We start from the raw sequence: 24,157 nt of genomic DNA on the forward strand, positions 1-24,157 counted from the left end.
TTTCCCCTTCTATTGACAGCACACCTACTATGTGCCAGGTATAGTGCTAGACCCTCTTTCCATCATCTCATTCAATCCTTCCATTTTTAGGGATGAGTAAACTGTAGGTCAGAAAATGTAGGTCGCTTGCCTGATGGCTTCCAGCCAGCAGGTGGCTGAGCCCAGAGGCAAGCCTGACTCTTCAGCCTTCCTAAATGTGGGGCTTGGGACCCTATGGCAGCTCCTTGTCTCTGTTGTTGAAGCTCTGCCTGGCTATAGGGCCCAGAACATGGCAGGGGCTCTGGAAATGCAGACTGAATGGATCAACAGGATACTCGTTGAATTAGAGAATGAATGAATGACTTCTTCATCACTTTATGATGATTTGTTTTCATGCTGGCCTGTTTAAAATATAGGTCCCTGATGGGAACAGAAGGCACATGGACTCTGAAATCAGCTGGATCTGGGTTCAAATCCTGCCTTGGCCCACATTTGCTGAGAGACCCAAGCGAGGTTCTTAACTTCTCTGGGGCTATGTTTTCTGAGGTTTGGGAGCAATGTATGAGAGATTCTATGCCTAGCAAAGTGTAGGTGCTCAGAAAACACCTGTTAAATGGAATGGCATTGAATTGCAATTTGATAAGAGTCTTGGGGAGGCTGGGGAAGAGAAAGCTTAAGATAAAGATAAAAGAAGCTGGCATCAGAGTCATTCAGGAAGCATGTATAATCCCAACTGCAGCCCGTCTTCCTGAGAATGAGATTCAGGAAGAATCCAGCTCATGTGCCAGACATGGGGGGCGGGGGGCGAGACGCTGAGGAATCACTTTTTGAAAGTGATCACCTTGGAGCATTCGAATGGTCAGAAGAAGTGGGTCTCACAGCAAAGGTTGCAGAGAAGAGATAGTGAGCCAGGCCTCAAAGGACAGAAGGATTTCCTGTGCATTTCACTGTCTCCACCACTGCCCTGGATTCTCTCTGCCTGCTAAAGGACAGGTGGATCCTGGGCCATCTCTGCCCTCTGAAGGGCCTTGAATAATTGATCAAGCCACTAAGTGAGAAGCTCATGAATTCTTAAACCCTTTTAAGGGCCTCCCAGGAAGGGAGGGCATCCCCTCCAGGGTCTCTGGTGCCCTGCGGTCTCTCCATCTAGGTCCTGGATAAAGCAAATGTCAGGGTCAGGCCCCCCTGTGTGGCCTTCAGACTGACAGCTTCTTAAGGAATGGAATATTTCCCCTAGCAGGATCCCTAGTTGTCTTCGCACATGGATTCTACACCAGTAATTGGCGTAAGGGCAGTCTGGAGACTGTCCCCAGGACCCAAATCCTCTAAGTGGAGCATGCATAGATGCATTCCCTTCCCCCAGGCTAAACTGCCAGGACCCAGAGCATGCAGGTGACTTAAAACTTGGGATGCTTGGGGTGCCTGAGTGGCTCAGTGGGTTAAGCCTCTGCCTTCAGCTCAGGTCATGATCCCAGGGTCCTGGGATCGAGCCCCTCATCAGACTCTCTGCTCAGTGGGGAGCCTGCTTCCCCCCCTCTCTCTGTCTGCCTCTCTGCCTACTTGTGATCTCTGTCAGATAAACAAACAAACAAACAAACTTGGGATGCTCAAGGCCCTGGCAGATTGCCTCTCCCAACAAGTAAATAAATTTTTTAAATGGAGAAATGTTATGGAAAAAAAACAAAGGTTTTTTTTTCCCCCTGTTTGTTTTATTTTAAGGACAGATTACTTAAGCTAGGGAATGCTTCCTGGAGGAAGTAGCTTTTGAAATGAAACCTGAACCATCAAAAGAAAGATCTGGAGAAAGACAATTGCAAACAGAAGGAATAACAAAGACAATTGCAAACAGAAGGAATGCCTGCAGGGAATCATACTTGGTGTGTTCCTAGGACAGAAAGAAACTCAGTGTGGCCAGAGCACAGTGAATGAGAGGATTAGTGGGGTATAAGGAAGACAGAAGACTGGATCTACTGGCCCTCATGAGGCCTCTGGGGAAAAGAGCAAAGGTAACCCTCTTCTGGATAGACATAACCCCTTATCCATCCACAAGATTCTATGAGAGGAACATAGCTGAATTTTAACCCCTACTTGCCTGTCTGCCAGGCACCTTTGTGCAGTGTGCAACATGCAGAACTGTACATGGAGGACCTGGGGAGTGCCATTAGTTGTCTGTGATGGAGCTGGACAGAAGGGGGAAATCATAGCTCAGTGCTGGCCAGGTTAAATTCGAGATACCATTAGCCACCAGGAGAAGTTGCTGAGTAGACAGGTGGATATGCCCACCTGGAACTCAGGGCAGAGATCTGGGTGTCCTCACTGGATCATCACACACTTGGATGAGGCAGTCCGGGGACAGCCAGGTCTGCCTGTGAGGTGCTTAGGAGTCCATGGGAGATGTCAACAAGGTGCTCAGAAATCAAAATTAAGGAGATACTCCTTCGCAGGATCACATAAGTGCAGAGCTGGCATTTGAGAGTGAGTACCACCTTAAAATTTGTGTCTTCTTAAATCTAGTTCCATCCTGTGTAATTCAATGGAGAAAAGGTAGTCTAACAACAAATGGTGTTGGCCCACTTGGACACTCATTTGGTAAAGAAAAAGAAAAAAACCTCACACTTCCCTTCACACTGTATATAAAAACAAAAATAGGTCAGAGACCTAAACATAAAAGCTAGAAGTATGAAACTTTCGGGAAGAGAAAAAAAAAAAAAACAGAGAAAACCTTCATGACCTTGGGGTAGGCAAAGATTGCTTAGGCTACAGAAAGCATGAACCATAAAAGAGAAAAAAAAATCAATTGGATTTCATCAAAACTAAGAATTTTTCTTCAGGAAAAAAACAAAACAGAACAACAACAACAACAAAACACCATTAAGAAGATTAAAACACCAGAGGCCCAGAGAGACTGTGTACGGTATATATATCTGACATAGAACTTGTTTCCAAAACACATAAGGAACTCTTACAACTTACTAATAAAAGGACAATTTATCCAATTTTTTTTCAGTGGGTAAAAGGCTGGATCCAACCCTTCGCAAAAGAAAATATATGAACATCCAAGAGTGAGTAAGTTAAAGTGATGTTCAAGATCCTTGTCATCAGGAAAATGCAAATGGAAACCATAATGAAGTACTACTTTCCACCCACTAGAACGGCTTCTGTTAATAACAATGCCAAGTGTTCCGTGAGAACACAAAGCAACCGAAATTCTCCTACACTGCTGGTGGGTATATAAAATGTACAAACACTTTGTAACAGTTTGGCGGCCTATTACCAATACACAACTAAGCCATTGCCCTTTGAAAATGGAAACAAAGACCTGTAGCCAATGTTCAGTGTTTTAGTCATGATAGCCAAAACATTGGAGACAATTCAAGTGTCCATCAGCAGGAGAAAAGATACAAACAAGACTGGTCCATATACACAGGGTCTGTATTCAGTAATCACAATGTAACTATCTACATATGCCACACCATGAATGAGTCTCCATGGCTGAACCCCAAAGCCAGACAAAGAAAAACAATAATTGGTATGATCCCATCTATATAGAAATCTAGAAAAGATAAATCTTACTGTAGTGCTAGAAACCTGATCAATGTTTACCTGAGGCTGGCAATGGATGGTGGGTATTGACCCTAAGAGAACAAGAGGGAACTTGGAGGGATGAGTGGAATGTTCTGTATCTTGATTATAGTTCTGGTTACAAGGTGTATATATGTATCAAGACTCATTGACATGGACCTGTAAAATAGATACATTTATGTAAATTATACATCAATAGGGTGAGTTAAATACCTCCATTCAAGATTTTGTTGACAGCCTTTTAAATCCTCTGGTCCTCCTTGTTACTCAGAGAGTGTGGTAACATTAGAATGTTTCTTCTATTCAAGGACATTGTAGTTAAAGAGTTTGGTTCAGGGCAAGGACATAATGAGCATTAAAAATGGACTTCAGGGGGTGCGCCTGAGTGGCTCAGTCTATTAAGCGTCTGCCTTCAGCTCAGGTCATGATCCCAGGGTCCTGGGATGGAGCCCCACACTGGGCTCCCTGCTCAGAGGAGAGTCTGCTTCTCCCTCTGCCTCTGCCTCTGTGATCTCTCTTGCTCTCACTCTCTCTCAAATAAAATAAAATCTTAAAAAAAAAAAGAAAGAAAGAAAAGAAAAGAAAACAAGAATGGACTCAGGAAATTGCAGTGCATGAGGGAACTGGGGCCCAGAGAGAGGGGAGACTCTTGTCCAAGGATACACAGCCCTGTACTGGTACTTGTAGTATGCACTACAAGGTGTTGCTCAGGGGGAATTTTGGGTTTTAGAAAAACCTAAACAAGCAGAGACAGATGCCAGTCCACCAATCCCTCTTTTCTTGTCCTGTCTGTTTTCCTTCACAACTGAGTCTGGGGTGAGGTCAGGATGCCTCCCACCCTCTACCACCCCAGCAAGGCCAGGCCCGCCAGGTGGGCAATTGTCCAAACCCTAGGTCTGCAGAGCGTCTTCTAGGTGAGATGCCCAGTGGTCTGCCCACTCCCCCCATCCCGGGGTACAGTCTTCAACAAGCAGAGAGGACCACCTTGGGCAGGTCTCTGCACCTCCATCATTGCCCACCTCCCCTCCAGGGGCTCCGGGAGAAGCCATGACCATGGCCGTCGGCTCTCACTACTCCTACGGATCCTAGAGTTAGTTCTGCTCAGAAAGTGAGGCAAGGCAAGGAAATAAAGAACAAGCCAAGCTAGTTTTTAAATCTCCTTGCGCCCAGCTCCAGGGCCTGAGGCACACTGAACTCTGGGCACAGAGCTGGCAAGGAAAGCTGGGTCACCCTGACCCTCAAACCCCAAGCAAGACACGCCAGCCCCTACGGGGCGCCAACAGCGTTGTACTTGGGGTCCAGGCCCAAGTTCTTACTCCCATCAGCTGGGCGACCCCGGCCTCAGTTTCCCCCCTTGGCCCCCCACGCAGGAGAGGATGTGGGACGCGCGGGGGGTTCCGCCGGGCTCCGCCCTCGGGGTGGGGCTGGGGGCGGTCACGTGGAGGGGCTCCCGGGCCCCCGAGCCCCGCCCCGCTCCCTGCCTCTGCTGGGTCTGGGTCTGGAGCGGAGCGCGCAGAGCCCACCGAGGCCGCCACGCCAAGGCTGCTGAGGTCCGTGGGGCCGCAGGATCCGAGGTGTCTGCTCGCGGCTCCGCGCGTTCCCGGGCAGCTGTGCAGGCGGCTGGACCCGCAGCAGCAGCAGCAGCAGCGGCAGCAGCGAGGACTCGAGCGCGGGCGGCAGCGGCGACACCATGGATCTGTCCTTTATGGCCGCACAGGTAACGGGGAGGCTTCCCCACGCTCCCTGGGTTGCAAGTTTGGGGAGGTTCGGGGCCACGGGCTCGCCCTGTCTGCACCGCTGGCGGCGCGGGGAGGCTTCGAGCCGGGCGGCGGCGCCCGCCGGGGATCTACGTCCCAGTCCTTTGTCCGGAGCCGGGCATCCCCGACCTGATCTCTCGCGTCCGAGGCATAGAGCGCGGCTCCCGGGGGGTGGGGCCGGCCGTGCGTCCTGAGAGCGCAGGGCCGAGCTCTTCCCAGACTGCTAGGGGTCTGGGCGTTGCGAGGCGACCCCTCCCGGCCCATCCCCTACCTGCCGTCTCCTCTCCAGGACCCGGGCCTTTCCCTCAGAGCCGTGCAGCCCAGATCCGTGCAAACCCGGGTGGGCGGGCACCCTCGCTGTTCTCCATTCCCTATCCTCCCGAGACGCGGGAGACCTCGGGCGCCCCCCACTCAGTCTCCCCCATTAAGTGGAGACAACAGCCCCCGCAGCCTGAGGAAGGAGGTGAGACCCGCTCTGTGACCAACCAAGCTCCAGAGCGCCACTATCCTTTTATCCTTCTTTTTCCTTTGTAGGGAGTCTGTAGGCATCAGTGCCCAACGCGACCGTAACTCTTCCCTTGACACAAAACAGGTTGCCAATGTCAGGAAAAAAACAGATGACCTCTCATCACTTGATCCCTGCTGAAAGAGAGTCCCCTGGAGTTCTGAGCGTTGGGTCTTTATGTTTTCGTGCTCAGCTCTCCTGAGCTAGAACAAAGACAGGCAGACACCCCCTTTGCAGAGCTGCCTGTGGCCTCTCCCGGGACCCAGTGCCGAGGACCGTCTGGCTCCAGGGAAGACCGCATTGGGTCTAAACGAGTAAATCCCAGTATACCACGTTCGGACCTTGCCCCTTCTATGAGTTGCTTATGTTGGGAGCCCAGAGGAAGGAAGGCCACCGGGGGTCCCTCTGTCCCCTGCATGTGTAGCAGGGGCCCCGCTGCTGTTTAATTTTCCAGGGGATGGATTTGAAGAGAACACTTTCTTTTCCCACCCCCCAAGTCCCCCCCCCCGCCCCCCGTGGAAACCTCTTGAAAAAGTAATAGCAAAATCCAGGCTGTATGGACAACAAGATCGCGAACACAGTCATGGAAGGATGTGGGAATCCCCAGGATGGTTCCAGATCCCAGTTCTAGGCAGCCTCTTGTTTAGTTTTCCAAAATGTGCCTTGCTCCAGTCAGCAACACTGGTCTTTCTTTGCCTAATTTTCTGTCTCCTGTTCCTAAACCCTTGTTTATAAATATTGTCATGTGGGCATCATTGTAGACAGTGGTGACTTTAGCTAAGGGTTAACTGGAGTGGCCTCACCAGATTTATGTCTAGGGAGACAGGAGTTCACACACACCTGTCTCTGCCTGCCTCCTCTGGATCCCACCAAACAGCTTGCATCCATGGTTACGAGATGAGATAAATTGATCAGCGCTAACCCTGGGGCTGGCTGGAGCATTGGAGGTTGCTATGGTAACCCGACAAAATAAACATAGGACTTTCCACCATCTGTAGGCAGAGCCCGCACAGAGATTGGGTTCTTTTTTCTCTGTCTCTCTTTTTTGTTTACTCTCAAGTTTTGTGTGCTCAGTGTATTCCTGCCAACAGATATTTGGGCATTGGTGACATGCTCAGTCCCGAGTCAGTTGCAAGGAACAGAAACACAACGAGCCATCCTAGGGAGAAAGCCTGAGGTTTATGGAGCGCCTGCTGTGTGCCCACCATTTGCACACTGTATTATAGTAAATCCGGACAAGTCTGTGACATGGGCACTGTTATTCCCTCTTTCAGAGATCAGGATATGAAACAAGATTAAATAATTTGCCAGCACAGTGCATGTCCCCGCACATCACCAGTGGACAGTTTGACAGGGAAATATTAATGCCTCCATCTACTTGTTTGGCAAAAGTGCTGAAAAGCTCATGCCAAGCTCCGTGCCGGGCATATGGGGTGGGACGGGGTGCTGGCGACAAAGTGAAAGGGGATGTATGTAGGTTTTCTTTCTGGGTACTTACAGAGGACTGGAGAAGTGATGGGCCAGGCCATCCCCAGCAGGGGGAATGGATCAGGGGATCAGAGCCAACCAAGACGCTTGGCACATAGTAGGCCTTCGGCAAGTTTCTGTTAGGTGATTGGATGGGGGTGAGACCAGATGGGTGTGTATTGTGAAAAGGCAAGAACAGGAAAACAGTGCCTTTGTTGTGTTGGATGCCCCTCCCCGCCAAACACCTGTCATCGTCAGGATTTGGAGAACTTGAACTTGGACGGAGTAGAACTTCAGGCAGATCTCCCCTGGTGGGCTCTAGGCAGAGAGGCAGGAGGAGGGAGGCCCAGAATATAGTCACAGACTCCTTCAGAAAGGGGGAAGGTAGGAGCAGAGGACATCTGGGAGAGGGGGACTGGAGCCTGGTCACAGAGGTTCCAACTCTGGGAAGTTCACATGAATCAGTGGGCTGTGGGAGCCATTGCAGGTCATTGAACAGGGAATGGTTTATAATTGAAACAGTACTTTGGGAAGATCCCAGCCCCGGTGGAGCAGAGAGGCTGGAGGCATTAGTGGAGCCAGAAGCACCCACCAGCTTGATTAATTGAGGGAATGAAGCCAGCTCCCTGGGACTCCAAGAGCTCCTCCCCCTCCTCAGGGTTGTGGACTGTGATTCCTGCTCCTGGCTTTAAAGGGCCCAGAGGATATAAGCCATTTCAGAAAGAGTGGCCTCTCAAACACTAAGCATTACAAAGACATGCTTTATGGATGGAGGGAGTGGACACCAGTTCTCCCGCAACTCCCCAGCCGCAGATCCGCCCTCACTGGCGGGGTGCGTGGGGCTGTGTGAGGGGGCAGGGAAGAAGCTGTGGACCCAACCTCACCCCTGAGCCCCGGAGGTGCTCAGCCACCCTTTCCTCCACCCTGGACACACCCTAGCCCCTCTCTGCACAGTTCCTGGGTCCCCAGACCCTCTGGCAGGTTGAGCACCAATTTCTCTATGGTCAGTGGTGGCCAGAAGGGCAGGGCTGTGCAGATGCCCAGGGAGCTGGGGATGAGGAGGACAGCACAGACATTGAGGACTGAGCCCCAAATCCCTGTGTCATTGGTGGGGTGGCTCTTACTCCAAAGATGGCCCTGTTCCCTCCCTCCCCATCATGGTTCCTCTGCCCTTAAATCTGGGTTGACATCAGTGACTTTCTTGACCAGGAGAAGGCAGTGTGAGTGGCATTCTGGAATCTCCGAGATTAGCTTTTAAGGAGACTGCAGTGTCCACTGATGACTCCTAGAATGCTTGCTCTAGGGGAAATGCAGAGAGCCTGAGACCTCTGCGATGAGACGAGAGAGTGAACATTTAAGGGACCTGCCACGTGGGCAGAAATGAACAAGAGGGTGAGGAGTGCTCGAGGCTATAAGGCCGGGTTGAATGAGCACACACAGGACACACGAGCTCAGTCCTGTGTTTGTTCTGTGCCACCCCTACGGTGACTAGTCTAAACTCAGGAGTTCCCAACGTTACTGCCATGAGGATCCCCTGGGAGCTTGGAAGACCTGTGCCCCCCCACCAGTGCTCCCCTCAGAGTCTCAGCTGGAATCGGACGTCAGTATTTTCTGCCATTCCCCAGAAGATTCCAGTGTGTGGTCTGGTTGGGGGCTCAAAGCTAAAACCACACTTAGGGCTGTCTCCCTCCCCCTCCTCTGGATGGAACAGGTCCTTGGCTCCCTGGTCCCTTTCAGGTCACAAAAGATCCTGTGGTCCCCAGAAGTCAACTGAGTATGGATTCAGCAACTTAAAAAGGAAGACCCAGAATGATAATGTGGAGACTTGCTCCAGAATTGAGGTTCCCCCTTCCTCCTGCCCATACCTGCCACATGTGGGAGACCCGTAGTCGGGGAGGTGGCTCTGCGAGTCCCGTCATGCAGACAGGAAAGAAGGGGAGCGCCAGGATGGCTCAGCCAGCAAGCGGAGGACCAGGTGTGGAGCCCAAACCCCACGGCTGTCCTGCATGTGGGTTCACCAGCTCTCAGAGCAGACCCAGTGACAGGGTGCGGGGGTGCGGGGGGAACCCAGAGCCCTGCCATGGAGCAGCCCCAGGGGATCCTCAGTCCCTGAACACAGAGTGTTGTGCTTATGTCCATTTTTTTTTTAAGATTGTTTATTTGAGAGAGAGAGAGAGAGAGCATGAGCAGGGGGAGGGGCAGAGGGAGAGGGACAAGCAGACTCCCCACCTAGCAGGGATCCCAACGTGGGACTCAGTCCCGGGACCCTGAAATCTTGACCTGAGCCCAAGTCAGACACTTAACTGACCGAGCTACCCAAGGGCCCCATGTTTATGTCCATTTTTTTTTTAAGATTTTATTTATTTATCTGAGAGAGAGAGAGAGAGAGAGAAAGAACACGAGAGGGAGGAAGGTCAGAGGGAGAAGCAGACTCCTTTCTGAGCTGGGACCCCCAATGCGAGACTAGATCCGGGGACTCTGGGATCACAACCTGAGCGAAGGCAGTGGCTTAACCAACTGAGCCACACAGGCGCCCCTATGTCCATTTTTAAACATGTTCCTAAGGAGGACTCTATTAGTTTCCTGCCCTAAAAAAGGGGCACCGAGTGGCTTGGCCCCAGGGGAGAATCCATTCCAGGCCTCTCTCAGCCTCACAGAGTTGCCCGTGGCCCTTGGTGGCCCCTTGCCTGTGGCTGCATCTCTCCGATCTCTCCCTCAGCAAACCTGGCACCCGCCCGGTGTGTCTCTGTGTCTCTTCTCTGCTTAGAAAGATGCCGGCATACTGGGTTAGGGTCCACTCTGATGACCTCCGTTTAATTTGACTATACCTGCAGAGAACCTAGTTTGAAAGGAGGTCATACTCACAAGTATCAGGAGTTAGGGTTTCAAGAGCATGTTTTGTGGGGAGACACAGTTTACCCCATAATAACATCTGAACACCCACAAAGAATCCGAATCTTGATTCTTGGGTTAGTGGCCTCCGGTCTTTGAGAGGCAGGAGGCAGATCACTTCTCTACACCTTAGTTTCATCATCTGTGAAATGGGCACAAAATCGCCTTCCCAGTGGAACTGTTCACGTAGTCCTTCAGCTTCCTGCAGGCCAGACCCGGAGCTCTGGGGAGGAGAAGGCCATGGGCCTGCTGTGTGATATGTGACATGGTTTGGGTAAAGGGCCAGACAAGGTACCTAACCCACAGGTCAGGGAAGGGTTCTGGAAGTTTGATTTGAGCTGTCCGAGGGATGCCTAGCTGTTACGTAGACAAAGAAGGAGGGAGGACATTTAGGCAGAGGGATTAGCATGCACAAGGGTTGAATGGAATAGAGCTTGAAATAGTGTCTCCTGTTGGGTGTGGGGTTTGCAAGTCAGGGCATTTGGCTGGTGGGGGGAGAGGTGGGGAGGGAGTGGGAGACTAGGGCCAGATAGCTGACCTCATGCCGTGGAGGAGAATGGGGTGGGGTGACCCACAGAGCAGAGGGCTGGCCTAGAAGAGGGCACAGGCATCTCTAGCCCCTAACTTGTGCCCCACAGACACACAGGTCCAGGGCTGTGGGTTCTTCCAGGTTTTCAAGAAAACTGAAAATTTGGGGTTTTACATGCAGTCTGGATTTTTAAATTTGGCCACTCATTAAAAATTTTTGGTAAGCCAGCCACCCATGCTGTGAACCATTACAGTTACTTAATGCTTTTTATTTCAGCTACTTAGTGACCTAAAGCAATCATTTGCTTTGCTCACGATTTTGTGGGACCAGAATTTGGGAAGGATTCAGCTTGGCCATTTGTCTCTGCTCAGTGGCAGCAGGGCCTGGAGTCAAGACTTCCAGCATTGTACACACGTCTGGCGACTCTGTTCAACTTGACCATTCTCACCACTTGGCCTTTCGTCTTGCCGAAGTTTCTTCGGGCAGCTGGGGTTTCCTCCCAGTGCGGTGGTCTCCTTGTGCCACGCTGCCTTCCCCCTGAATGGGCATTCCTGGGTAGAAGCTGCGAGGTTTCCTATAAATGAGGCTCGGAAGTCCCAGAATGTCAGTAACTCTGTTCATGTGGCCAAGAAAGCCCGAAGGCCAGACCCAGTTTCAGGGGAAGGGATCAGGTTCCACCTCTGTGTGGGGAACAGCGTGCACATCCAGGAGGCACGGAAGGAATAGATATCTTTGGGGACTGGCTGCTCTGGGGGCCAAACCCGGCAGGTGTGGGATTGGTCCTGGGGCTGCCCACGCATTTGCCCTAGACGAGTGGGATGTGTGTAGAACTTGGCCAAACCTTGTGAACTGCCAACTCCAAGAGAGAAATAAATTACTGCTAAGGAGGTAGGCCATGATGTCATTAGGCTGAACTGCACCAAGTTGCTAATCCGTGGCCATTTTACCTGACAATTTCATATAGTTCAGCCTAATTGGTGCTAGCTGGTAAGACAGTAAGTTCTTGAGTTATGGAGGAAAGGAGTGGAGGAGACATGGGGAGGGGGATCATTACCTGCTGGGGAAACCTGAGGGGGCTTCCTGTGTTTGAAGATAGGGGGGGTCTCCCCACCCCAACCCCAAGACACACACACACACACACTTCTCCCCTCAGCTGGGCTTTCAGAACCTTGACCTTGCTGGTGGGAGGACACAGTCACTCCTGGAACATTGTGTTGGTAGTGGGCAGGTCTTTCCGGAAGACAGCCTGTGTGGTCTAATCATGGCTGAGGTGCATCAGCCGCCGGTCCCTCATCCCCTGCCCTTTCCTCCCCCCTAGACCTTGGGGGCCTCACAGTTAATTTGCATTTTAATCATTTTTCATGGAGAGGGAAAAATCCACAAAAGAATCCAGTAGTGCTGAAGAGGTTATTCTGTTATGTCTTGAAATGGCCGTCCCTACAGGCATGGGCTTTTGGGATGTTTCCAAAAGATCTACAAGACACCAGCAGAAATTTTCTCTCCCCAGAAGAATGCAGCACTGCCCAGAAAAATAGAATTCTAGGGAGTCTGGCAACCTCCTACTTAAAGAATGTTTTCCCCAGCCAGCAATTGCTCTCTTTTCTTAAAACAAGATTTATCATTAAAATACAAATTGTCTATTTATCTCAAATGTTTTTAACTGTAGGGCCTGTCTTGTTATACTTCCAATTTTCATTTAAAAGATTTAAATATTTTATCTTTGTAATTAGACCTGCTTCAAGAGAGAATATAATGCTACATTTTTGCAGGGGCGTAATGAGTGGTTAAGGAAGACTCAAAATTCATGGTACTTTTTGTAGACCAGATTTCTAGACAGCATTTTGGGAGTCAAGACACTCCATGTCACAGAGCTAAGAGAACTGGGGCATCCAGAGGTGAGTTGCAAGTCTCCAATCAAATACTTGAGTGTTTATGGAGCAGCTCCTGTGTGCTGAACTCTCCTCACTCTGCTTTTAGGAACTGAACCCCAATTCCTTCTCTTCTGAGATGATGGAGACTCACCTCTTCACTGCCCCCTCATTCTGTCCCCTCAAGATGTCCCTGTACCTTCCCATCATAACTGCCATTTATCAAATTCTTAGGGGGGCACCAGGCAGGCCCTGTGTGCAACACACAGAATCTCATTAAATCCTTTATGACAGGTCTCTGGAATAGGCAATTTTAAAATCCATTTTACAGATGAGGAAACAGGCTTAGGGCACACACAACTGAGATTCAAACCCAGATCTCTCTGCCATGTCAGCTTTTTTTTTTTTTAAATGCAATCTCACAGTCTCTGCCTTCTGCTTAGAGTCTTTAAGCCGTTTATGTAGTGTGATTTCTTGATGTGGTTGGATTTATATCTACTATCTCATTGTTGCCTGTTGGTCCCATCTGTTCTTTGTTCCCTTTCCCTTCTTTTTCGCCTTGCTTTGGTTAAGGAAACTTTTGTTGTTCCATATGATCTCCTTTGTTGGTTTACTAGCTCTAACTGTTTTGTTATTTTAGCAGTTGCTTTAGGATTTCTAGTATGGATCATTAAGTTATCACAGCCGAGCTGCAATGATATTATACCACTTCACACTATTGTCTCCTCTCAGCTGTTGTGCTGTTATTGTTACACATTTCACTTCTGTGTGTTATAAGCCTCGTGCTACATTATTATTTTTGTTAAAATTCAAGGATCTTTTAGAGCAATTTAAATAGTAAGAAAAAAGTCTTCTATATATTCTCATAGGATTATTATTTCCAGTGTTCTTTATTCCTTTGTGTAGATCACAAATGTGGTATCATTTTCATTCTGCCTGAAGGACTTTAACATTTTTAGTGTGCACAAGTGCTGGCAATGAATTCTTCCAACTTTTATATGTCTGGCTGGGAAGAGTCTCTCTCTCTTTTTTTTAACTGTCATTTTTGAAAGTTAATTTTTACTCGGCATGGAACTCTAGGTCGACAGTTTGTTTTTCAGTGAAGATATTGTTCCTCCAACATCTAGCTTGCAGTGTTTCCACTGAGAAATCTGCTGCCATTGGATTTTGGCCCTAAACATAATGTGTCTTTTTTCCTTTGGCTGCTTTAACAGCTTTCTCCTTATTGATTTTGGGAACTTTGCTTATAATGTGGCTTATTGCAGTTTTTTTGTTTTGTTTTGTTTGTTTTTCCCATGTTTCTTGTGCTTAGGATCTGGGAGCTTTCCCATCTGTGGGTTTGTAAGTTTAAGGTCTACAACACGGTGATTTGGTGTGTGTGTCTATCACAAAATGATTACCATATCCTTAGCTCATATAGTTACATTTTTTTTTCTTGTAGGAAGAACTTTTAAGATCTATTCTCTCAATAACTTTCAAATTATACAGTAGAGTACTTTTTAACTATAGTCACTGTCCTGTACATTATATCCCTAGAACTTTTTTTATCTTGTCACTGGAAATTTGTACCTTTTGATTATCTTCACCCAATTCCTCCACCCCTGCCCCTGGCAACCATCCATGTGGTCTTTGTTTCTATGAATCTGGATTTTTTTAGATTCTGCATATAAGTGAGAACATACAGTATTTGTTTTTCTTTCTGACTTATTTCAGTTAGCATAAAGCCCTCAAGGTCCATCCATCGTGGTGCACATGGCAAGATTTCTTTCATTCTTCTGGCTGAATAATATTCTGGTGTGTGTGTATGTGTGTGTGTGTGTGTGCACATGTGCATGTGTATCACATCTTTATCCATTCATCCATTGATACACACTAGGTTGTCTCAGTGTCCTGGCTGTTCTAAGTAATGCTGCAGTGAGCATAAGGGTACAGAATGCTCTTCGGACAGGGATTCCATTTTCTTTGGCTATATACCCAAAAGTAAAATTGCTGGATCACATGGCAGTTCTATATTTTTTAATTTTTAATTGAATTTTTGAACCTCCACACCGCTTTCCACAGTAGTTACACCAATTTACACTCCCACCAGCAGTGCATGAGGCTTGCCTTCCATCCGTGTCCTCACCAGCCCTAGTTCTTTTTTGTCTTCTTCTTGATGCTGGCCCCTCGGACAGGTGTGAGGCAACAGCTCATTGCGGGTTTGTTTTGCATTTCCCTGATGATAAGTCATGTCGAGCACCTTTTCATGCACCTGTTAGGTCTTCTGAACGTCTTCTTTGGAAAAACTCCAATTCGCATCCTCTGCCCACTTTCTATCTGGGTTCTTTGGGTTTTTTCTCTTGCGTCACATGAGTTTTGCATTATTTCTTTACATAGCTTTTTTGTTCCCGCCTTTCCTCTCCTTTGGAGACTCCATTTACACATACATCCAGCTGCCTACAGGTGTCTCCCAGCTCCCTGGTGTTTATTCATTTTGGGGGAGTCTCCTTTTCTGTTTGTGTTTCATTTAGGGTAACTAGTATGGATGTGTCTTCAAGTTCACCACTGTTTTTCTTGAACCTCTAATCTCTGTGAATCCCATGCAGTGTATTTTTTATCTCAGGCATGGTAGTTTTTATGTCTAGAAGCTTGATTTGTGTCTTTCTTTATATTTTCAATTGTCTTAGCATGCTCAGTGTTTCTTTAGCTTTCTGAGTTTGTGGAGTAGTTAGAACAACTGCCCCCTCGGCCCTCATTGGCTACTTCTAATTCTGCCTCAGTTCTGGCTGATTTTGATTGACTGCTTTCTCCTCATTACGAGTCATATTTGCTGCTGCTTGGCATGCCTGATAATTTTTGATTAGATGCCAAACATTGTGAATTTTACATTGTGGGATGCTCGATATTCTTTTATCCCTATAAATATTCTTGAGCTTTATTCTAGGATGCAGTGATGTTACTTGGAAACAGTTTGATCCTTTGGGGTCTTGCTTTTAAGATTTGTGAGGTCAGACTGGAACCATCTTTAGTCAAAGAGCCATTCTTTCCTGCTGGCGAGGCAGGCAGTTCTGAGTAATTTACCCAGTGCCTGTGGATTGCAAAATTTTCAAAGTGACTGTTGGAAACAGGGACTGTTTCCAGCCTGTGTGGATGTTGGGCACTATTCCCTGTCATCCTTTTGGGTGCCTCCATTGCTTCCCTGACACACATGCACCCATCAGTCCTCTCCTGGATATCTGAAGGGTCCTTCTGCAGACCCCCAGGATTCTCTCTGTGTATAGCTCTTTCCCCTCCATGCTCTGCCTCATTGTCTCCAGCTGCACTGGTCTCCCCGGACTTTCAGTCCCATCTTTTCCATCAAGGAACCTACTGGTCTCTGCCAGCTTTCCCTGTCCTGTTCCACAACCTGGAAACTCTCCTCAGGTAGGCAACTGAGTCACTTGGAGGGATCACCTAGTTTGTTTCCTGTCTCTCAAAAGTCAGTACTCTTTGCTGCCTGATGTCCAATGTCTTGCAACCCATTTTCATGTATTTTGTACTTTTTTATTATTGTTTCATTTGGAAGGGTAGATCCAGTCCCTGTTACTCCTCTTGGCTGGAAGCAGAATATTCATAGGTATTTTCAACAACTATGTTCCCACCTTCCTCCTTTCCTGCATTATGGGGAAGGGGACCTAAGACCTGAGTCTGACTCTGGCCAACTCTCTCCCCCCGCCAACTCCCAGCCCTGGCCCCTTGCTTGGTCTGGCACATCTTGGAATCTTCTGAATGTTATAAAATGTGGGTGGGGGTACGCACTTAATCTCACAGGTGACTCTCGGATGCCAGGGTTAGGAAGCCAAACTGCACAGACTGGGCAAGTTCCTTTCCATGCTACCTTGCCATGTGAGTTTTTTTTCAGGTGCCCTGGGACAGGACGTAGAGGACATGGAGAGAGCCAGTGCTGTGCCGCAGGTGTCAGGTGGCTTAGTGAGCAGGAGTATGTTCCCTGAGGCCTCCCTCCAGGCTCCTGCACCGTGGGGAGGCTCGGTGCCCAGAGGGATGGAAGTGAAGGGTGGAGCAGGCTGGCAGGCAGCAGTGGGACTCCGTGTGTCCTCTCCAGACCCTGCAACCTCCCCTCATCCATTCCCTCAGCACGGAGCTGTGGGAGCTGGTGAGAAATGCAGTTAACTTGGCCTCCAGCAGCTTTGTGGGGGAGGGGGAACCTCAGGGAGGTAACTAATTGCTCTCCCAGACCCCTGCACCCCCGCCTCTCCTGAGCCTGGCAGTGTTGTTGGCATGTCCTGCCTCCTCTCTGAGGTCCTGCCACTCTTCTTTCTCCCATGGAGATCCTGCTGCGGCCTCGCCATACATCCCAGTAACCTAGCAGGCAGGGTGGACTTGCAGGCAACACGCCACACAGAGCACCCTCCCCCAAGCTGTGTTGGGGGGATGTCTAGGAGCTAAAAAGGAGCTATAACCAGGCTCCGTCATCATTGTCACCCTGATCAACATTGTGTGAGCACAGATTACCTACAGAACGTCCCTCTCAGGCACACAGACGGGTGAGGCAGGAGCCCACCCTGGTGGGAGAGGGGGCGGGTAGTGTGGATGAATCTTGAGCTCCTTGAGGATGGGCTCCATGCTGCACAACTACCCAGCGAGGACAATTCCACTGCACGCCCATGTCACACACAGGGAGATCGAGGCTCTGAGAGCCTGTGTTTCTGGCCCAAAGTCACCCAGGGAGGAAGGGGTAAGATGGGGCTGGGTCTGAGCCAGGGCCCAGGTGCCAGGTGGGGAGCAGCTAACGGGTTGCTGTGCCACAGTGGGCCTCCAGGGCACCCCAAGCCCCGGACCAGCATGGTTCTTTGTCACAACCTTCTGTTAGCCAGTCTCCCTCCCTAGAGCCTGTGTTTGCACAGGGGACTGTAGCTGCAGGGAGTTGTTCCAGAGCCCAGACAGGCTGGTGCCAGAGGCTGGCCAGAGGCCCACAGAAGGCTAAAGGGGGTGGGGGGTGGGGGCGGAGTGCAGGGCTGCAGCAGGGGGAGCTGCTCTGGAAGAGGTCCTCTCCCTTCTCCTCCATCAGAACACCAGAGAATCCTGGCATTCCCTGAGGTCGGGGTTCCTGTCTCCTTTATGCTGGGATCACCACTGCCCAGACCAGGGCCAGACAGGGAACATACTGAATCAATGAACTGAGAGGGCCAGGGACCCCGAGAAGCACAAGAAAAGCCAGATAGAAAACCGCGCCTTGTGTCGCCTTGCATCACTTCCTGTTGGGGTCTGGGTCACAGCTTTCTTCCCCCGAGGCCCCCAGTTACCGACCATACCCAGTCCTGCCACCTGTGCAGGACTCCCCAGCACCCTCCCCTGCCCCCACAGAGTGTCTGGCACGGTGCAGCCCGGGACTAGGGCTTTGCATGCAGTATTTTGTCCCGTCCTCTGAACAGTCTCATGGTGGCTGTCCCACCGAGAGAGACGGAAACCTCTGCAGCCGGGAGCTGTTGGGACTGGCGTTTGCCTAGAGGGCTGGTCCCTCTGCAACCTCCATACCTCAGCATCACAGCGCTGGCTCAGGGGTGAGCCGCCCACTGTCCACGTCTGCCCAGGACTGAGAGGCTTCTCAGGGTGCGGGCCTTTAAGTGCTGACCCCCGGAGACCCCCTGGCAAACCAGGAGGGTGGGTCACCCCTCTCACAAGTCCGCTGGGGGTCAGAAGGGCTCTTGGGATCCCTCGGGGATGGCAGAGATGTTCTTACAGAGTGAACTGCCCCTCACTGTGGAGTTCACTAGAGCTCGTGCTTCTTACAAATGAATGGGGCTGGTGGAATTAGCACCTTCCCGTGGCCCATTGATTTCTCAGATATGTCATAGGCACCTGGTATAGATTAGATACTGGTCTAGGCACAAGGTGGGGGACAAGTGCTAAGGTCCATGCTATCTGCATGGGGACAGATAATGAATGTACAGGTGAACACATATACAGCTGGTTATAATCAGTAATGGCCTCTCCCATGAGAGGTGACCAAGGCCCCGGAGAGCAGACAGGCCACCCGGCGGGGTGTCCAGAAACTGTCTACCCCTGTGGCTTCATCAGGAAGGTGGCAGAGGGCAAACAGGGCCCCTCACACCCCTGGCCCCAGGAGCTGACTCCCTTGGGCTGCTTAGGCTGTGTACTCTTTTCTTCTCTGGTCCTAGCCCTGCTGGGTGCCCCAGGCCTGGTGGTGATCTCACTAGGAGACTAGAGCCCACCTCCAGGAAATAAATCCCAAGGTTTGGGGAAGCTGGTTTGCCTGGCTGCCCTCAGTCCTTCTGTCTCCCACTGGCCACCCATCATCCAGAAGCCTCCTGCGGGTCTGGAACACTTACGGGAGCACACCTAACCTGGAGTGTGGCTCGCCCTGTTGGTCCCCAGAAGCCCATCTGGGGAAGAAATGCCAAAAGAAGATAGCACTGCTAGAGTCAGGAAGCGTTGGTGGAAAGCTCTCACAGCAAACCGAAGTTGCACCCTTCCATACACCAAAGCCTTACAGTCATTCCCCTTTACACACATGTCTGCCTCCCCTCTCTGTCCAAGGGGCCCTCAGAGGTTAACGGGACAAGCTGTGCCTTATTCCTCTTTGGAACCCCGGGACCTGGCCTACCATAGTAGCCATGGAATAGAGTGACCCCCCAAGTCAGGGAACTGGAAAGTGAACTCTGATTCCCATGTTTGCCTTACTCTAGGACCAGATCCCCAGAAAGACCTACTGTAATGCCAGAAATCCCTCCCAGCATGCCTTGTGAAGTGGCCTGTGTATCTGCATGGACAGGGAACTCACCACCTGGCAAGACCATGATTTCACTGTGCAGCAGGGAAATCACTTCCTCTCTCCAAGCCCCTGAATGCTCAGGGTGCAGTGGAGTCATGGCAGTTGTGATAAATTATGATCAAGCTCAAGATTTTGAGGCTTACCAGTGGGAATGTGGCTCCTACTAAGTGTCAGTGAATGGGAATTATTCACAACAGACTTCCTCCTTTGAGTAAAAAATCATCTGCCCTTGGTCCCGGGCACCGAGTCTAATCCTGCTTGCACATGATGGGCTCTTCTGTGATTGCACAGGGGGACCACAGAGAGCACCCTGGGGGGAGGGGGCAGGTGGGCAGAAGGCCTGAGTCCCAGGTCTGGCTCTGCCACGAATGATTTGGAGTAAGATACTTAACTTGTAGCCTCCGTGTCTCTGTTAAATGGGTGCAGTAACACCTAGCTCATGATGTGGGCAGGGGAATGAAATGAGATGATGGTTGTAAAAGTACACCTTAGTGCACGAATACCAGTAATTATTACTCCATTTGGGCCATCCTCCTTTATCCTCCCTTGGTACCATTCCTTTTTTGGACTAAGTGTAGCTATTTCCCTCAACTGTCTTCCCAAATGACTACTCTCTCTGAAATCTTCACCAGGTCAGGCAGTGTTCTTATAAATCCATTTTCTTAAAATATGACATGATGCCCCAGAAGAATCCATCACCTCCTCGGATCTAACCCTGATACACCCGTTAATGTGGCCATTGAGAGCCATATCTTGCCTCCCGTGATGCTGTACCTTTGACTCCTACTGATGAGAGGCATCTCTTTTCCGAGTGCTGTGTAGCCAGTTCTGGTTTCCAGAATGTGTACAATTGATCTTTTTGAACCTTAGCACAGATATGTCAAGAGGTGCGAGGCATCTGAAATTCTACCCAGTTTGTAAGTTTGCCTGCTATAATTTAAATGATGCTGGCAGAAGACGTGAGGCTCCTAGATAGAGAACTCTATGACTCAGAGCGCAGCCAGCAGTGTGAGCTTCATGTTCTCATCAGTACACCCTACTGCACGAGCCCCAGGGGGGTGATGCTGAGCTGCCCTGGGGAGACTCTCTCTGCGTGCTCCCTGGGTTTGTGGAACAGCCAAGAAACCCCATGCTTAGGGAAACCTGCCCTTTTCAAGGGAGCTGCTAGCAAACCTGCCCCACCTTTGTCTCCGAGGGAGTCACCCCGGTCAGGAGACAGATGTGCCCTCAGCCGCACAGGGAACATCATCTTTGTTCGGGGCAGTTTGCTCTGCAAACGTCCTTAAAAGATAGTCTGAAGCGGGGTGCCTGGATGGCTCAGTCGGTTAGGTGTCTGACCCTCGATGTTAGCTCAGGTCATGGTCTCAGGGTTGTGGGTTCAGGCCCCATGACGGGCTCCACGCTCAGCAGGGAGTCTGCTTCAGATTCTCTCTCTTCTCGCCCTCTGCCCCTCCCCAGCTCATTCTCTCTCTCTGTAAAATAAATAAATAAATCTTAAACAAACAAAAGACAGTCTCAGACGAAAAGCCACCGATTCTTTTGCCGAGAAGGCGCGTGGGAGGCGCATGGAGAATGGTCTTCCGGCTTCTCCCGCGGACCGTGGTGCACCGATACGGGCCCGGGTCTCCCTTGGCTACTCCTGATCTGTGTCACTTCGGGCAAAGCACTAGCCTCTCTGGTCCTCTGTTTCTGCAGCCTGAAGTAGAAGTGCTGTGAGGCGTCCTTAGGAATCGCCTTCTAGAAGCGTGCTGGCTGTGCGGGTACCCAGCGGGTCGAGGAGAGGAGGCAGCGGAGCCGCCATCACCATGATAGGAAACTCATCTTTCCATCACTTGATTCTCGCCCCTGTGTCTCCACCACCCCTCTCAGACCTGGTGCTCATGCTCCTGCCCCTTCTCTCCTGTCAGATGGGCCCAGTCTCCATCCTGGCCCTGAGCCCCACGGCCAGGGTGAGTGCCTAAAAGCTGGGCTCTGGAGGCTCCAAGCAGAATGCACAGAGCCTGGCTCCTGCCCAGCTTTTCCGAGTCTCAACCTCTTCATCCATGTCATAGAACCTGCCTCCTGGGATTTAGGAACAAATGAAAGGAGGGGGTAAGCGCGTTTGGAGCATTCCCGCGTGAGACAAGTGCTCAGCAGGGCCGTGACGGTGCTGTTCCTGGGGTCTGAGCTTCCCGGAACACAGTATGAGGGTGAAGACGCACGTTCCCTACCTGCTGGGAAAGGTGGCCACGCCAGCCGCTCCCTGGAGAAAACTGATGCGGAAGAGAACCACCTCCAAGGGGGCCGCGGGGCGTGAGCTGGTTTTGCAAACCTTGCAGACTGCTCCGCGTGAGGGGCATCTGCGTGGCAGGGCCCTCATGAGTCTCCTGTGTAGGGAACACAGAACTGAACCAGCTGTCGTCCCATGGGCTCGAGAAGCCGGTGTACCTCGGGCCCCCGACACCTGCTGTCTGGTCTCTGCAATGCTGCTTACACACTGTGTGACCCTGGGTAACAATGTTCCCCTCCTTAGGCTCCATTTAGGGCCTCCACGTAGCGTGGTGGTTGAGGGCTGGAGTCCAAGAGTCAGACAGATGGGGTTCAAATCCTGAATTGGAAAATGGCTGTGAGATTCAAACAAGGCGGTGTATCTTCCTCGGCCTCGGTGTCCTTATCTGTAAAGTGGGGGTGATGACTTTTCCTGCCTCATGGAGCTGTTGTGAGCAGAGGCCAGATGTGAGCAGATATGAGCAGAGCCCAGCCACTTAAGGGTGCCTATTGTGATGCTGCATTTTCTGGGTCTGGGTCTGCAAAACGGGGCCGGTGGGAGTGGACCACAGGACCTCTTACTGCGTGGGGACATGGAAAGACTCCCGGAGTCGAGGTGAGCAAACCTTGGTCCAGATGTTCCTCAGATTCTTCCTGGTTATGTGTGACCTGGACAGGTTCTGTCCCTTCCCTGCGCACCCTCCATAGCAGCGGCTGATCCCACCTCCTTCTCCACATATGACAAAAGTGCTAGTCACCACACCTGGCCCGGGAGCTGGGTCGGTGGTCAGGGTGCCTCTCACTTCTGAGCTTGTTCCTCAGCAGGGCTGCTGGTCCCAGAGAGCCCCTCTATCAGGGGCCATCGCCAGGAGGAAGGTACCAGACTTGGAGTCCTCCTTGGGGCCAGAGCAGGTAGGAGTCTCGAAGTGGGCTGCACACGGTCCCAGTGGCTGGAGTGCCCATCGTTTCATCCCAAACCAAGGCTTAGTCCTCAGGACATCATCTGGAGCAGCTTGGGCTGATGGACCCCCATGCACCCCCCCGCCCAGCTCTTCATACCCCTGTGGCAAGCAGGGTGGACAGTCCCCTGGGCGGACAGGAAGGAACAATGCCTTGTGCAAAAGAAAAGTCTGCTCAGCTGCCTCCTGCTGGGCACTCTGAGGTGGAGCCCATTCTCTATACTTTCGGTCAGGAAAGTTCCGTGGTGCGAAGGGATATTCTGGGGAGGAATCTGCAGGCCTCCATTCCCGGGATCCATTGTGGAGAGGAACGTGAAGATCCCAGGGCCCCTTCTGGCTTGATTCATGTCACAGTGGTGGACAAGTTGGCCTCCAACTGCCATCGGTCCTTAGGGTCACTGTGCAGTGCCCACCATGTCCTCACCGCCCTCCCTGGGGGCAGTGGCCTTCCCGTGTGGTGGACATGTTGCTAGATCTGAGCTCAGCCCAAGTAGGGACTTGGAAGACTGGCAGTGACAGGCATCCCTCATGTTGCCACTGTGCTTTTAGATTTGCCATAAGCCTCAGAGCCAGGTCTGATACGGGAGCGCGGGTCAGCACCTCTGCTTCCAAAACCGGAACCCCAGGTGCAGAGAGCAGAAGTGGGTAACCCTACCCCAGGCTGGATCCCAGCCCTACTGCAGGGTGTGGCTAGGGGGCCATGAGTCTCCCCAGGGCATCATTGAACCTGGGGTAGGCTCGGGGCCCAACATATACATGTGAGCGCCCCTGTGAGTGCCATCTGGGTCCAGAAGTAGATCGTTTTCCCCCTAAAGATGCCCTCCTGCAGCCAGCACCTGCTCCCCATCTCGCTCTCCCTGTCCCCCCATCCCTGCCAGGCCTCGGGGAGCATCTTTCCCTGGTCACTCCTCCGGAGGCAGCTCTGGTTGCATACAGAATTGTTTTTTTTTTTTTTTTCGCACAGCTTACTCACAAATGCATCTTTTTGTCTCCTGAAAATAGCTGCTTCTGACCCAGCAGTGTTTTATCCACCAGAATGTTCCTTAATGACATCATTTCTACTGAGCCTGTTCCCTGACCCCCAGAACTTTCCTCCCCGTTCTACTTTAAAAAGTCTTGTGAATAGTGGCTTATTATAATGATGTCTGTTATTAGAATGCTCCTGGGGGGTTTCATAGTCTACTTTCTTGCCGGAGACTTTTAATAAGCTCCGATTCCAACCCCGGATCTGAGAACATTTTTTCTCATGGACGTTGTTCATCAGAACAATGTTGAATGGGGGCTAATGTGGTGGGTTTTCCCACACGGCCGCACCTCGAACGTATGGTAGAGCTTGACAGCTGACTCGGGGAAATGCTTCAGAGAGTCTCTTCTCTCAAGCAGAGAGCTTAGGGGGATCAAGGACAGCACCCAGCAGGCTGCTGTCCTCCCCAGAGGGATCAGGGTCCTCTCGGGGATTGACAGGCTTTCCATAGTCCTAGCTGAAGGAGAGACAGAAAGGGCTCAGTTTGCACCCACCATGTTGGCCAGGATCAGTAGCAAAAAGTCAAAATCTGCAAATAGCGGCAATAGGGTTAAAACAATTTAATCCCTTGAAACA

General features: G+C 50.8%; 1 protein-coding gene across 1 annotated transcript in view; it reads left to right on the plus strand.

The window, feature by feature from the left end:
• Positions 1-5,019: 5,019 nt before the first annotated feature.
• C7H14orf132 (chromosome 7 C14orf132 homolog) overlaps positions 5,020-24,157 on the plus strand; it is a 54,101-nt gene continuing 34,963 nt past the window's right edge. The window contains exon 1 of the mRNA XM_047738863.1: positions 5,020-5,278. Coding sequence (XP_047594819.1) covers positions 5,252-5,278 — 27 coding nt within the window. The 5' untranslated portion in view covers positions 5,020-5,251. The remainder of the gene's footprint in view (positions 5,279-24,157) is intronic.

The sequence above is a fragment of the Lutra lutra genome, chromosome 7 (assembly GCF_902655055.1).
Source record: "Lutra lutra chromosome 7, mLutLut1.2, whole genome shotgun sequence".
Taxonomy (NCBI): domain Eukaryota; kingdom Metazoa; phylum Chordata; class Mammalia; order Carnivora; family Mustelidae; genus Lutra; species Lutra lutra.